Source organism: Varroa jacobsoni, unplaced genomic scaffold (genome assembly GCF_002532875.2).
Source record: "Varroa jacobsoni isolate VJ856 unplaced genomic scaffold, vjacob_1.0 scaffold_267, whole genome shotgun sequence".
In the NCBI taxonomy this organism is placed as follows: Eukaryota; Metazoa; Arthropoda; class Arachnida; order Mesostigmata; family Varroidae; genus Varroa; species Varroa jacobsoni.
This window is the reverse complement of record NW_019213169.1, coordinates 163,862-180,937: the sequence shown is the minus strand read 5'-3', so window position 1 is coordinate 180,937 and position 17,076 is coordinate 163,862. Positions and strand designations below refer to the sequence as shown.

The window sequence follows — 17,076 nt, the reverse complement described above, 5'->3', positions numbered from 1 at the left end:
GTGCGTAGTCAATAGTCACAGTCTGGAGCAACAAGAACGTGTTACGAAAAGCAACATGATTTGTTTGGGTGTCGCCATCGAAGTCGAAGTGTGGCAAGTGAGGTTGACGAAGGAGCCCTGATTTTGTGAAGATGCAGAAAAGCGGCATCAAAAGCAGGTCAACGAAGCTGCTTTGGATCTTTGCACAGCGGCAACTCTTAAGCCATGTCTACCCTTTCGGTGAAAAAGATTTGAAACCATAAATAGCTCCCATCATAAATAGCTTCTAGCGGGCTCTTCTCCACATAAACATGCAAAACCATATACGTGTCTACGTGCGCGTTTTGCGATAGACATACATAGAAGCAATTTATTATAGAATCCATTAAAGAAAGTAAGCTTGATTACCGTGCGGGGTAATAAACGTTTTTTGCGCTTAACAAAAATTCTCGCTCACAACGAATTCAATTTTAGGGAACGTTAAGAGCCCACATACGTGCACGTACAAAATAAATGTGATCTTGAAAACCTGGAAAAGATTCAGTACCAGCACTCTAAAACTTGAGGTCATTAGTATAACATTTGGCGTTCTGGCGAGTCCAGTTAGATAGTGTTACAGTATGTATGTATGTATGTATGTATTTAGAGGGGCGTACGTCGTGGCTTGTTTTCTCGTGTTGCGTATGCTACCAAGTGTATATGTATAAGCATACTGCGCGTAAGGTTCCCTTTCCATCACCATCATCCACCATATTAAGTTAAATTCCAAAAAGAAAATTTGAGAATTACCACTTTCGTTAATTCATCGCAGTATGACAAAAATACTACTTCGTGGCTTCAGAGTGAACGGTTTAATCATAAGTACGGGTCGTATGTTTCGTGGCCTGTTACTTAGGCTTTCCCAACTCATGTGTTCTATGAATTCGATTCAAGAAAAGGGGTTTCGTTCTCGGATGCCATACTCTGAATTACAAGTGTAAGTAAGCCAAACAGCAGCCAGGGTAATCAGTCATATACCTTATTATAATCAGTTACTATATTTATTGTACTAACGATACTATCCGTGCCCAGTTGACTAATAAAACTGGGCATAAGACATAGCGGAAAGGGTTATATGAAAATGAAAGGTAACTGAAAGTTGTGATTGGAGAATAGGGGACAATAACATATAGTATTATTATTTGAGACCAATCAGAGTGTAGGAAATCGTAATAATCCTAATCGTCATCATAATTGTTACAGACAGGGCATTTCGCCCTTGCATGGGCGTACCGCACTGAGCGTGATGAAAAAATAGGATAATCAGTAATAACTTATTGTTGCAGTTTTTTAGTTATCATTACGAAGTTTGCCTTCGTGCGACTGCTGCATGACGCGACGTTACTCTTAGTCCTATTGCTTTTAGTCAAACTAAATACCATAGGGCTTCTCACAAATTTTTCACTCGATTTTTGCCTACTCTTCCGAATAGGTGAGGAGATGTTGTCGAGCAAATACATCAACGTAAAACACAATTTCGTCACGCGTTCCTCTCAATCTGCATTGATTTTTTTCTATCCCGTTTTTATACTGACCTCGCCACCTGGTTGTACTATAGCTTTGGATATTCTAATGGTAATCTTCACAGTGTACTGTAATAGATAATCGAAAGTCAAATGATCTTTTGCTTTTCCTGATCTTTTGGTTGATTTAGTTTGGATGATGGATGGGCAAATGATTGGATATTCTCAGTAACTAATAACGGTAACGGTATTATGCGTTACATAGTTATTATATGTACAATGGATTCGTTTCACCTGAAACGTCGCCATCAAGATTAAATCCGTCTTGCCAGCCAATATTATCATTATAGTTACTGATTTTATATAATATTGAACTCTGCATTCGGTTCCAATGTAAACCTATCTCATTGAAATAATAAGAAAGGTAGATGCTGGATGGAATAAGAAAGATGATTCTGGAATCTCTGTACCAGCTTGTATATTCCACTGCACTATCTCGAATTTTCGCCTGAACTACGTTATAAAACACGCGACACATGTATGCGTTCAAAGGAAAGTTGATTCCGTTTAGGGATCTGCTTTTCTAAGCAGTCTTTGTTCAACAAAACAACCGAGGGCGACCTTTAATTGATGGCTTACTGTCACTGTCGGCGATAAATGAAGGGGGCGCAAAAGCCGACTTGAGCGATATACAAAATTCACTTAATAACAACAATAACGTTAATCTCCGTCACCATAATGGGTTCGACTGCGTTAACGGTTTTCTTTATTTTTCAGTCTTCACGAAAATTATTGGCTTCGAAAATACCGGCTTAAGTGTTAAAAACTACGAGAAATCCTTCACACACCTTTTTGTCCCAACAGACGGATAATATACTTTGCTTTAGTTCTGGATATTCTTGTAAATTTTGCCGATTTATCGTTACTATTGATGCTTTCTCAAGCTGTCTACGTATAATGGAAACTCAGCTCGGACTAAGCTTACACCCAATGCTGGAGCAAGCTTTTTTTCTAAGCTTCCTATAAACATCATTCGTAGATCTTGAAGCTCTTATATAGGGCGAACATTATAGTCTCTATCTAGTCTTGGGCTGTACCAGTACCTTGCTTTGAATAAAGCTATTACTAACGGACTCAATTAAACAAAGCAAATTTTCTTATTTCAATAAAAGCGTCTTGTCAATTTTTTTCCATAAGGGCTGCCCAAATCTAAGGCGAACAAGTCGTTTATAATAGCAGTCTTTTTATGTGTATCCCACCTTTTGCGAGAGAATGAAGTTCTGAGCGGGACGACGCGCTGTATTGCCTAACAAGATTTGTCTTTGAGCATTATGAAGGAATCCTGGTTGGCTCTTTGAATGGTAGTAACAGTTAATTTTCGAAAACAAACTGGTATTTACTACGTCTAGCTTTATCTATATGTGGGTAACAGACACTCAAACATTGACAAAGGTGACGCAAATATTAGCCGCAGTTTTGCTCTTCTGGCAAGCGACTCTTAGCATCACTGAACATTTATGCATAGCATTGCTTGTTTTGATATGAAGCAAGAGTGTCGAGGAAAAAAAGAGTGATTCGGACTCAAAATCGAAGTGTGCTGATGTTGATGGTGGTACTCGAAAGCCTCTGGCGAAAGCGGCACCTCACCGGCGTGAGCAAGCCTGACTCTGACTGCTTTTCTTCAAATGTTTTGTTTTTTGTCTCCCACTCTTTTTTTATTGGTGGAGAGTCTTCACTATTCTTTTTTCATTTTTCAAGGATTTGTTCCCCTTCGGTAAGGTAAATGTCTTTTTTTGCCTCATATCGTTTCCGTGGTCCCTTTCTGTCTCTTGCTTTTTTCCAGTTTTTTTTTTCACCCGCGTGAGTAAGTGGAATTGGTTGCCCTGTGCCCTGGAGACGGCCTGTCGTCTAAACGGAAAATCAGGAAATAGAAGCTTGAAGCTACGTAGCTTCACATACTTGTAAAGTCAGTTGTGTAAATATTACGGGCATGGGCATAATTCATCATTTAGTACACTTTGACTACCTAATAAGCAGATAAATGAAATTTCAAGATGCTCGTTGTTGTCGCCAGAGAAGACAGGATTTGAAATGTCTGCGAGTTTTGAATACCGTTTCGATGTGCAAGCTAAATTGTCGCTGCGTTTGATTCCGCACCAACTGAATGCTTTGGTTTGCCGAACGTTTCTGTCTGTCATTAGACGAAGATCTTTATTCTGAAGATTTTCGTTTTTTCTAGCGCATCCGCTGGCCACATCCCATCCGGGGCCAAAAATCCGCTACCGATAAGTCGTTTGACATTTCTGACCCCGATCTTCGTTTCGTCTCGTTCGGAACTCTTCCTTGGCGCATCTTCAGTATTCTGGATCTACCCGGAGTGTGTTGCGGTGCGGCGTCGGTTGTTGGCCAACTTTGAAGGATCTCCGTCAGCTGCTGGTATAATACATCGTTGCCGTTGGTGCTGTTACCACTAGTGTACTTCAATTAATATTGCTGGCAAAAGACTGCTTTTCGTATACCGCTGAACAAAGATCGCAGAAAGAACATGCTGTTTTCTATAAGGCTTTTGTCGATACATAACCGCGTAGCGTTTTTGTTAAGCTTGCCGATGCTCCTCCTATCGTTTGAGCCCGACGATAACTTGATCTCTGTCCTGGGCCCGTCGGTCTGCCTGTCTGTTTGTCCATTGATATATCTGTCTGTTTGCCTGCCTGCCTGCCTGCCTGCCTGAATATGTCGTTCAACCTCGCCAACCCGACAGGAAGGACGAGCAGAGCAAAAGCGGTGAGTGTGCCGTCGCGCGTTAGATGCCGTGGGGGTCTTCGTTTCTCCTCTCGGTGACTTGACGGTGGTGGCGCACAGACCGACCGAATGACCGACCAAGCGAACGGGACGAAGTGGACGAGGCAAAGGCAGCCGTAACAGCAACAAACTTCCCATCGTCGTAGTTGTGGTCGTCCTGCTGCTGCTGCCGCCGCCGCTACTGCCGCCGCATCCGTCGCCGTAGCGGCAACGTCAACTTCAGCTCTTTAGGTCTTCGCGTCTTTAGCGTGTGGCGGAGAGGGAAAAGACGGCGGGTAAGAACTCGTTTGGCGCTCGCTCTGTGCGTGCGTATGTATGTGCGTGTGTGTCTGTGTGCATATGTGTTTAGGGTCTGTGGCTTGGCTTGGTAGCCGGCGGCGTCACAGTTCTTCGGGACCCAAGGAACAGGCGAGCCAGCACCGTACTATTACCAGTCACTGTGCTGCACTGGCTGATACTTTACCGTCGCGTTTACCAACACCGCGCTTGCTATTTTAGCAGTTGGAAGTGTCTGTTTTTTTGGCTCGGCTTGGGCTGATTTGGGGTAGTTTCCATCACTTTGTACAACATTAGCAAAAAAACAGGTCAATTTACTCGAAGAAGTACTGGAGGAGCAATAAATGTAACCGGGGCTGGTGTTCAGGAGAGGGTGGACAAGGTCTGTGATAAGACAACAAGTGAACCTGTTTCTCGAAACCATACGCAAACGAACAGGCCATCTGTGCCGTTGTGGACCCAGGACCGCGGAGCTACAGGGTGCTACGCTCCGATAGAAGTTGAGTGACTGTGCAAACAAAAGAGAGAAGTAGAACGGGCTCTATGCCCCGTGGATAGTGAGTGCCAAACAAAGGAACATGATTTTCTAGCTTGAACCAGGAATATATACATTTTATAACAAGGCTCGCCGTACTAGTTACGAGCGAGACAGTCTACCATCGTGCACGTCGGCAGGATGTCGCCGACGGCGCATGACAGTGATCAGCTACGCAGGACTACTATAAAAATGGCGATAACAACGACGACGACAATGACAAGCGCATCATCAAAAAGGGCGTTCGCGGCAGGAAGGAGTTCCTACCTGCCACCACCAAACACAATGTTGCGTATTGGAATACTCCTCGGCGTTGTCCTTGTGCAACAGGTACGTCCGTCATTTCATCATTTACTATCGAGGTTTCCTGTTTTAGCTACCGAGAGGAATCTAAAGGTTGTTGAAGACCAGCATCATCATACTGCGCCTCCCTTCTTCATATACGTAGCTATTCTGTTTGTCGACCGAAACGTACGGGAGCTGGTTGCTTCGAATGTCACGCCTGTGACGCCAGCCCAAGATGTCTAAGCAATCTTTTTTTGCCTAAAATATGGCGCAACGCCTCAAAGTATGATGACCGAGAAGCTCTAGCTGTCTAAGAAAGGGAGTGGGTGTCCATGTAGTATGCTGTTATTTCCTTACTTCTCTCTGTAAATTATCACTTGTGTGAGCATCCAGTCGGACTCGTTGTGACTACCTTTTGTCGATTAATATGCAATGCTTATTCGGTGCACTGCCGTTGTTAGTAGTGAGGTATTTTTAGAATATCCAGCTAATGAAATACTACGTAGAACATATGCGGATTATATAGTGGTCATAGGTATGTCTGTTCACCCTTGCTTCATAGGATAAGAGCAGTTAAAAGATAAAAAGAGACGACATGTATCGTATGTCCACATACTAGTACAGAAATCAGTCCTCGAAAGGATCCGATACCTAGTATTTCCAATTTTTTCCGAATGATTTCAAACTTCTCGATAGGAACCGTTGCGCCTCTTAAAAGCATCGTGGGTTTAAACGGCTCTTTTCTAAGGCTGTCTAAGCGATCTCTTCAGTAATGTCAGATTCGCTGAGATTGAACCATTACATTCTAGTGTAGGTAAATGTGTCTCATCCAGTCATCGTAATCGATTATCATCCATCCACCTGCCCTCCCCTTTGTATCTACGTAACTCATTCGCTCTACACCAACGGCAACCGGTTTAGACAATGTTCAAGAAGGCTTACGCTACGTGGATGCTACGTTTTGTTGGCGTTCGCTGTCTCAATATGTAGTAGCGTGTATGTGTGCCCCGTGGCCTATTCGTTATTTATTGAGTGTTGCCTCTTCTTCCCTCATCCACCGTTATTGTATTAGTTCAGACTCATTATCGTCATCCAGCTACAGCTGCTGTTTTTGTTGTTGATGGGATAGCTGTGCCTCCTACTGTAAGGGTAAGAAATGTATATGAATGTCTGAGGTATAGAAGAGTCGGTCAAGCACCGTCAATAAAGCACCACCACGCACTGGGGCAAATGTCAGATGAGGGTAAAGACGACAGGCAGACGTCAGTTACGTTGCCCGCAGCCAAGGGACGCTACGAGCGCTTTGCGAATTGCCAACAAGGATTACCCAACCAACACATCCGATCATTCAGGTTGATTACGATGCTCGCCCGAGGAGCAACGCCACCAGCGACTAACAACAGTTCCTACTTATGCCCCTTCTATCAGAGACTACTACTACATAGACTTACATATCTAACGGCGACAGCTGTTCGGTCCTCGTTGAATGACCTGTTACGGACGTCGTATTTGTTTTTATTGTCAGAGTCTTCCTTTTTTCATGTTTACATAAAATGTTTACGTGTGCTATCGCTGCGGCGAGGATGTCTGTGGTACGACACACAAACGCATAGACAATTAACTTGGCAAACATGCATCCTGGACAGCTGTTGAGCGTATAAACGATCCTATTACTGGATCTCTATCAATCGAATTACTGTGACGCGTAGTAATGTGCGACGGCAAAAATAACAGAAATTTCTGCTGCGGTAATAGATGTCAGTTAGAAATGATGTTGCTTAAGCACGTCGTTGCTGAGAAAGGTTTTTCTTCTTTGCCGAATCACTCACAGTAGGTTTATATCGCTAGGCATATATAGCTAGTAACGAATTACAGGTGACAAAACATTTCTAGAATGTTTAACACTTCTAGAGTGTTAAATGTAGCTATTCCAACAAGCGTACGCAGAAAGGGATCGGTATGTTCCCGCATGCTTGACGATAGCGGCTTACCCCCGATCGACTAGCCAACGATGTATATCGCAACACAGTAGCAGGCAGAAATTCTAGCGAGGACGCGCTTACCACAAAATACACTGCACCATATTAAGCATATCAGATACAATTCCCAATAACGATCTCTGGATTGGCCTAATTAAAACTAGAGTAGGATAGGACTCCTGTCCGTTTAAGTCTAACAAAGAAACACGTTCCTCCTTTAGTCGTCTTATCAACTGCACGGAATGGCCCGTCTAGTTACAATAACGTCCAATGCAGCGATGTAAAAGGGTGACGAGGCCGACAACGTGAATGGGTTCTCTTACTATGAGATAAAGAAAACCAAAAGGACAGATTGCCCCAAAATGAAAGACGGCAAATTACGACGCACGAAAAAGAAGTTTCTTGTAAAATCGATTCTTTGCGTTTTTCTTTTTCCTTGAAATGGTTTACTGTCGCCGGCGCCGTCTCTCTGTTGGGCAACTTTCGCAGTGTGAAGTGCCGATGGCGACTTATAGTTTAAAAAGTTTCATTCGGCTAAGAAAAAAAGAAAATGAGAGTCGTCTGAATGAGCGAAGCAAAGTAGATTGACATTCTAACTAATGGCAACCACCAGGGGCAACGTACCACTGACAATTGCAAGGAAAGTTAAATTTTCTTTTCATTTATTGAAAATGACCATTTTGATTTTAATGCATAGGCATCGTGTCTCTGAGGCAAACGAAAGTTAAGAAGGGTGAAGGGTGAAGAGCCTTGTTCTTGTCGAAATACGTAAGATAAGGTGTGGGCATATCACAAACGAAGTGTGGCAAACAGAGATTGTTTTGGCAATTGTACGAGGGTCAATAGATGGAAGGGGAGTCGATGATAATCAACACGAAAAGTATACAGGATTGTGGTCTATTTCCGCTTAATGAATTTTTATGGCCATTGTCGCTATGTATATTATCCCGCGACTATTAAACTCAACATCCTTTGATAATATAAATTGATGTTGATTAACTCCGAGCCGAAACGGCACAATATTGCTACACAGTTCCTTTAGTCGCTATTTATCTTCAGCTTCAACACAGAGATAACGTGTACAATCTTCGTTACGAAGTGGTAAATCAATTCCCAACTCACTTCTGATGAAGTTTTTTAGCTGGGCTTAAAAGCTCTCCATGCATAAATCTATATAAATGAAAGAAAACGCTAAAAAAGTAGTTACTTTTTTAGCGTTTTCTTTCATTTGCCTCGTTCTTTCCCACAGATGCACGTTATAGTTTCATGCATATATCTGGTGCTCCCCGCCATTGGTGTTCTTCTTGGTGCCACGCTATCTCAGACGCGGATTTCTTTGTCTTTTCCGTTGGCAACGCATCGTGCGACTAACTATGTTAATGTATCTGATTGTCGCTTGCTCGCTACCGTCGATCCTCGGGCCACAAATGCGCCAAAAAAGTTGTACATGGTACGCGAAAGGATCTATTCTACACTATTTGTTGTATCTATATTCAAAAATCGAAGCCACGAGTATCGCTTGCAGCTGCCTGGTTATTTCCGTCTGTAGACGATCAATGTTTTGCTGCCATTGTGAATTTCCGTTCGGCTGAATGCTCATAACGGGCCGTCCTATACGCCGAAATCTATATGGCATCCGCTTTTGGTTCGGGCGCTGTTTCCACCGCAGCTGTGGGTATAAGTGTGTCGCAAAACAAAGGTAGAAATGCATCTTTTCAACGGAGTTGAAACTTGTTCTGCGCTGTCCGCTTGTTTAGGAGAAAGAAGTTCTACTATTTCCACTTTCGACTGCCGCATGATCTAGTCAAATTTCGACTAGCCACACATACGATGCTGAAGCTGTTAAGGGTGAGAGTTGTTCCAGCAGTTGTGGGAGTCCTTCCTCTTGCATGTGTGCACTGTCTTAAGAACGTGTTCTATATTCTGAAACATGCAATTGAACTGACTGTTATTAGCACCAGCACCACCCGTCGTGAACGGCCCGACGCAAAGAAAACCCACTTTTCACGTTTAGCATAGTGCTATCCAGCGCTTTTTGTCGAAAGAAAATTCAACGATAACACCCACATACCGGCCAGACCCTTTAACGATTCCCCTATTTATAAACCACACTGGCACGGTGCTGTAGAAACGATTGAATCTGACCAGAGACGGCGTGCATACTTTGATGCATCACATCTCTGGTATAAATTTTCGTACACGTTCCCTCTACCATGCAGCTAGTTCTGTTACACTAGACTAGTCACCTTCAGCCAAGCCGGCTGGGTTTTTATGTAACGATGTACGTATTATTGAAACCGTGTTTATGTCAGACAAGGGAACTCGGCCCATATCGATAAATGTGTCTATGGACAAAAGGCGAGCTGTTTAAATATGCTGTAATATAGCTTTCGGTCAATGAGTATTTAACACCCAACTGCTTGCTCATTGCTTGAAGTGACAGCTGAACAAAGAATATAAGCTCCATGCGCCGACGGATCCCCGTACTACGTCTACACGTATACGTGTTCGTGCGTGAGTCATGTCGTACCTCATTCATAAACTATAATCTTTGTATGTGTTTCCTTTATATTAAACTGACGAGTTACATAGCCGTCAAAGAAATGACCTAACGCTCGTTTCACTCTGCTTACAATCACAGCAATGACGGCTTGCCTCCAAAAGCCTGCTACTGGTGCTACCAAGAGAAGTATTTATGAACTTCACTTGAGAACGATTTTATGCCAACGCCGAGCGCTATCATAGGATAAGATTCTACTATAGAAGTGAAGCAGGAGCATTTCCTTGAGCTCGCAACATAATCTCTTATTCAAAGTCCATAGTGAAGTGATCCTGTTTTTGGAATTCACTAACATCTGAAGACTTCTGGATGATATTCCAAATGACTTTCCTACACGTCGATGACCCGTTGGTTTAAATTCTAGTTTATTTATCCGTCCATTCATCGAGCTGATCTATGCAGCGTAAGTATGCTTCTGTTCGTCGGCCATTCGGCGATGACCGCCACCTTGACAGCCGCTGATGCTGTTTCTATTGCCAGTTGTTGACGGTCAGTCCACCACGAACCGCACGAATCGCAAGGGTCATAGTGCAGCAACAGGAGCTAGCGTAATTTTCTTCTATAGCTGACGACGCTCGGCGCTTGCCGACCCTTCAGGAGTCGTCATTTAAGGCGCCATTGTTTGCTCATTATAATCTATCTGTCTGTATATACCGTCTAGATATATATAGCCTTCTTCTGATTCAAACCAAGTTAACTTTGAAGCTATAGATATCAATCTATGCATACCCGTGCGAATATACTATTATGCACTCTATGATTTGAAGTGTCGTACGTAGCGTTCTGTCACCGTCTAAGAGTCGCAACCTATGCCTAAATAGCATGTTTATTTTGTCAGGCCACGACACACTGTTGGGCTAGGTGAAGAAAACATTGAGACTTATTTCTTATGAGACTTATTATTATTATTTATGTATAGTCTCGGCCTAAAAGTTTGCTCAAATAATGTCTCAACTGCTGTATCATCGGTGGGCCATATGATCCTACGAACTCATTTTGATGTCCACGAATGTAAGCGTTGGCGAAATAATAAACCTTCCTTCATATGTACATAGCTAGAGCAGCAGCTGCCAGCTCGCTGTGCAGGCAGATCCTGTCTAGTCGTCAGCTGTATAAAGCATGACTCTTGCTTGCGTCATCGAGGTGATGATTCGAGGTGAGGCAAATAATGCGTGTGAGGCTTGTGGACAAACTGAGAAACCAGAGAAAAAACAAGATGCAGAGCAGATAATAACCTCCGAAATCTAAAGAGTTTCACAGTATATGTACACCGTACAAAACATGCAATCTTAACATACGTCAGCGTTTCGGATCGGTCATCGCATGTCTACCATTGTTGTGCCAATGATCTCTTCGTGTACACTTAAAGCAAGTTTAAGTTACACGTCAATTAATATGGCGAATAATATCGCAATCTAATCAGCTTATAGTTTCAGAACACAATATTAATTTAACACGTAACAACACCGTATGCTTCAATGTAGGAAGTTCAGTGCCTGCTGAAATTTCGCCTAAAATCAGCGTTTCTAATTTTAGCTCAGCGGATCAATTTATAGGGCTAAACCGACGAATTTTCGTTTACAAACTCAATATTCACTAATCAGATTGCCCTTCAGCTGTTTATGTTTAGATAAATGCTAACTTGTGCTGCTACGGCCGTTGATTTATATCTCATTTAAAGAAGATCACTTGGGCATGCTTCAAGCATAATATTTCTCTCAACGGAACGCCTCTAAAAGACATTTCGCTGGCTAACCATGTTGTCTCAAAGATAACTACCTTATTTCATTATCCGCAACAGTTCATTCATAGTCTACATTACGTTTCAAGTTATATTCGTCATTGCGTTAACTTACTGTGAACTTATTTGCGGAAAATTACTTTCCTAGACAACTAACTAGAGAGCCTATCTCGATAAACTATTGGAACGTACGAAATCGCTCACTAGAGAACAAAAGACACCGTGACAAGTGATAGGACGTACCCCCCAACAGTAGACGGTAGTCGTGGGCAATTTTCGAAGGCTAAATACTAGGCAATATAGTTGACGCTTGTTGGATGTTGGATGTGCCTTCCGCGAGATGTCGTTTTACGTTCTTGCGATCATGCGGCCATTGAAAACCTTCTACCATTAGGCTTGGCATGTTGACATCTGTCCAGACATCAGATAGGCCAGCTCAGCTGCCAAACTACTCAGTAGTCGACAGAACAATAGTTGAAATATCGGCGTTTTTCTTTATTTTGAGAGCAACCACTGCACCTTTAAAAATGCAATTATCCGAATAGTAGTCGGAAACGTAAGATTCGACCGTGTAATTAATAGCTAGCTAGCTAGCTAGCTCATTTTTACCGATTTGATCTTAACGGAATAATGAGCAAAACCGACACAGGCCAGAATCGAACTGCGTGTAGATCGACATAATGTAATAGTTTAAGAGATCCATGCATGGAAGACTAGACATGCAGCGAAATACGGCGGTACCGGAATATTTTCGACCAAAGCAATATGGCTGGAATTCAAATACGACCCTTAGCAATGCGTATTTTTGCGCGGCCTGGCTCTGGTCATACCCACACTCTGTCAAGCGGGCCCATATCGCGTAAATCAATTTCGTATAATAAACCTGCTTCTCAGATAGAATCAAACATAGATAATGTGCCTATCGAACATCGTGTCGCTGCAGTCGCACATGTAAACCCTGATGAACGGACGGACGGACGGACGGACGAAGGGATAGACACGTACAATGGGGAGGGCAAAATGGAGATAGAAAACGTTTTGCTATTGCCATAATCAGTAGCAACAAAAGCAGGGGCGATGTAAGGCGAGGCCTTGGCATCGCACGACCAGTCAGACGACCAGTGCACGAGCAGTAGCACGGACGTCATTAGCAGAAGACTTTGGTACGCGCAGGAAACTACGACAACCACGAAGACAATTTACTGCTAATAATAATTATAACAATAATAGTGGTAGTGGTGATAAGGATATAAGAGGAGAAAAATGTCAATTTAGAAGATATAGTACCGTTTAATAGTAACTGGCCCATACGCAGTCCATTAATGTACATTCACCGGTATATATATATATATATATATATATATACTATATAGAGAGGTACGTTTTACGTTGCGGACGCAAAAGTAGGAAATATATACATGTTCGTTACTATTTTGACACGCGTAGTACTACAACGGAAGTTAGTTGCACTTTACAACTAATTAAACTTATACAAAGCAGTATAATAGGTTCATCATCCGTCACAAGTTGCGAAAAAGCCTTCGTCTTTCAAAAAAAATTATAAGATGCATCCAGACCTAAAACGGTACGATGTAGATATGTTAAGAATAGTGCATCGTAATATTCTGTCGTTCTAGATGTGTCTTGTCTAACCATGACATCTGAGATTGTGTAATAAGCAAACCATTAGCGTGTCTTGTCTTTTAGCCGAAACTAATGCGTATCTTGAGCTAGACACACATTAGTTTCAGCTAAAAGATTTAAAAACTAACGGCCAACAATATCAATACGTCAATACTGAACTCTCGTGCCGTAAATGATACGTATTTTTGGTCATCGTCAGCGATATGGGCAAAGGAAACACTTGGCCAGTGTTCAGATGATTTCTATTCTACTCACAGATGTATAGTTGCAATCGATAACTGTCTCGCAGACGAGCTGCTAGCAAACGAGCATCTGCACTATTCTGGTGCCTACGTCAGTGAATATTATTCTAGGCGTTTCCTCTCTAAAATAAATAGAGTGTGTTATGCTTGAAATACGTTTACAAGTCAGATGGATGGAGACCTTCCAAGTTGGGGGGACATAATGAAGCGCTACAACAATCGCAAACCGTGTGACGATGTCGAAGGCGTTTCACCGACAGGGCCTTAGGGTACTGGCAGCACAGTCGACAGAGTCGTCAGCGTAAAGCAACTAGTATGTCTGATTCTATATTAGAAAGTACACATGGATACTCTGTGAACTATGAAAACCTTTATCCGCAATCCATCTGTTGTACTATGGTACACAATCGAGAAGATGCAGAACGAGCCAGTTCCAGTTAAAGACTATGAAGTACGATGCCACTAAGCAGTGATAGCATATAAATGACGATGCCATCAAGTCCTGCTAAAATGGATTCGTTTTTGTAATGCAGTGTTTGATTTAGCGATTCTAAGGCCTGCCGCTTCACTCGGATTTCGCCATATCATAGACTTTTTGGTAGTTCCTAACAAGTTGTACCCCAGCTCTAAACCAGTTCATCATCACATGTGATAATTAAATCGTACATAGGAGAAAAGTAAATAAGCTAACGAAAGGCACTTGGAATTTTTTCAGCAAACTGAAATTCTTCGTCCTTATTTTTTTCGTCTATGTTTATAAATGCAGGCCATTAGCCATTACATAAGTGGAAAAAGCCTATGTAAGGTATGGCAGGCTGCAGTAATTGCATGCAATTAATTAGTAAACGATCGGTACAAACTGTGTGCCAGCAGAACCGCTTGTTTTGGTCTGAAACATAGTTATTTTTTTAGCGACTGAGCCAATCGAGCGACTTCGAAAGTTTTAGACAGCATACATCTGTGCATTCATAGAATCACTATGGTCCGGCAGTTAAGGCAGTTCAACATAGGGCGGCAATATAATCATCTTTGTCCTTCTTAGATTGACCACTCAACTGTTGGAGGACATGGTTTATAGTGTAGACAAGGACAGTACTTTTGTCGTCCTTCACTCTACTCATATTTATTCTGCGTTCTATTCGGCAGCGTCCGATGGCAGGTATTGATACTTTTTCTTTTTTAATTTATTGCTGTTTCCTGGCACCTAGGGCAGCCTAGGAGTTCTGCTGCTCGCTGCTCTGAGCGGATTTGTATGTGTTCGCCAATTTTCTGCTAACGTCCATGCTTGATCTGTCGGCGGCTTTGTCGTCGTCAGCGCCATCTTACGGAGTGTTTGAGTAGGGCAGATGGGGTTGGTACCTTCACAACAACATTACTAAAAGCAGCCAGCCGCCATGTTAGCCAACGGTAAGAGCAACAACATTTAAAGAGACGGCGGCATTTGCAGGACCTACAGATGAGATAGTATAACACGAATCCAACCAACAAACTACTCCAGCCCTGCCAGCACCACAATGACGATTCGTCGTGCGCCTGCTTGTATGCCTATTATTGAAGAAGTTTTGGAATGGGTTGAGATGGCGACAGCGATATAAGGAAGAACTGCTCACTCTTCTGGATGTGCGGACATCGATAGCGGTAGCGGCGTTTGCTACCAAATAAGTTGGTTCACTCGTTTACCGTCTGTCTTCTTGCTCGCTGCTAACGTTAACCGATCCAGCAAATATCGTTTCTCGCCTTGGCGCTAGCAGTAGACACCGCGCTGACGCTCGGGCAGTCAGATGAAGGGATGATGCTGTTGCGATGGCAACCTGCGCTTTGTCCATTCGTTCGCTGCTTCATCGACTGACTTCTGAAAACGGCGAAGAGATGCTTTGGCGGCGGTTTTGAAAATCTCTCGCCCCACTCATGCCTTCAATCGGAGCCGAGCAGACCGAAATAGCTCAAAAAAGCAGAGTATGCCAGGACTAAGTAACATCCGAAAGAGAGAGAAAAGTAGTCAGTGGGACATCAACTATAGACCTCTGACGATGGACCAAAGGCGACCGTTTGTTGATGTTAGATAAAAGGGGGATGCTCAACTTGCTGGTTATGATCGTTAGTTTCCCAGAAATATAACAGATTGGACAAGAAGATCAACACACTTCAACGCTGACGCCTTGATATGCGTGTACCCATGAAGCTGTAGGGCCATTGAGATCTCGCAAATTCTTCTCATTAATATCATCTGTCAGTCTACGAATATAACTAATCCATCCGATTGAGCCCAAATTTCTAACCTTATTATCCCTAGCCCCACCCCAAACTGAAACATTTTTTAATGAAAACCTTAACACTCACTGACAAACTTGTTATGCTGTACGCTGCTTTTATTCGGTGTTCCGATTTAGAAAGCAGGATTTCTTCTAGCAGAGTCTTGGGTGCCTGCCTCACTTTGGACAGACGTCAGCCAGCCTTACATTTCTATGGTACTAGAAGTTTGAACTACGTAAGCAAACAAACAAACAAAATATGAAATTTGTCGCCGCGTCAAACTCGTCGCATTGTCGCCGCCAAGACGCGGTAACGCCTTAGTAGTAACGCATCGAATGATGTGATCACGTTGATGTTATACGTGAATTAAAATTCGCATGAAACTTCAACGGAAGTTTGAGGCACGATCGTAGATGAGACGTAAAAACAGTGGCTGGCGAATGTAGGCAGGCTAACTTCTGTGTAGAATGAACAAAAAACGAACACATGCGACAATAGGGAACCAGTAACTACAACTGGCTAGACATATGCTGACAACTCCCTTCGTAAGCTAGTAGTAACTGGTTTTTGCAGAAAAATAAGCGCATTTACTGTTACTTGCTTACCTTTTTTCTCTGGCAATATCGTGCAGTGAGCGGCAGTAGGCTTGGCTTGACAGTTTTCTCCCTGGCTGTCTGTCTAGACCCTACGCCGTGAACCAGTTAGTCAGTACTATCACACAATTCAGTTGAGGGTCTCACCATTGGACCGCAATTAACCTGGTGAACTCACGGGAATCTACGTGTGTGAATTGAAAGACACACAGCGTTAACGGGCGGTCTTATGTAACGACCACGAAAAAAGGGCCGAAATTAAAAATGACCAGCCGACTTAAGTCCGGGAAGGCCAATGGCTGACTTGACCAGGTAGCCAATGAACGGACCTGACTGACGACTGGCACTTACTGTGGGCAATCAAATCGTGTTGGCTTAATAGCTGCCCTGGTGAGTTGCATACCTCGATGTACTTTAATTATACAACGATGATTATAAACGGCAAAGAAACACTGCAACAAATATAGTTTTGTTTTTTTCAAAACGATCTAATCAACTTTCAGCCTTCCTTCCTAGGTCTGCAGCTGCTAGAGGCCGACGAGCACTTTTCTACACCAGATTAATAGATATATATATATTACATCACTATCGCCCATAAGTACTTATATATGTCAGCAGACGTCGCGCACTACATGTACGTACGTTTCTGTTGGTAATTGTTCGAGTTCATCTAGCCGTCGTAATA

At 42.8% G+C, this 17,076-nt stretch overlaps 1 protein-coding gene across 1 annotated transcript in view; it reads left to right on the top strand.

Moving 5' to 3' along the window:
- The first annotated feature begins 2,997 nt into the window (after positions 1 to 2,997).
- Positions 2,998 to 17,076, top strand: part of uif (sushi, von Willebrand factor type A, EGF and pentraxin domain-containing protein uif) — a 78,377-nt gene continuing 64,298 nt past the window's right edge. Inside the window, exon 1 of the mRNA XM_022830383.2 lies at positions 2,998 to 5,424. Within this exon, the coding sequence (XP_022686118.1) occupies positions 5,236 to 5,424 (189 nt within the window). The 5' untranslated portion in view covers positions 2,998 to 5,235. The remainder of the gene's footprint in view (positions 5,425 to 17,076) is intronic.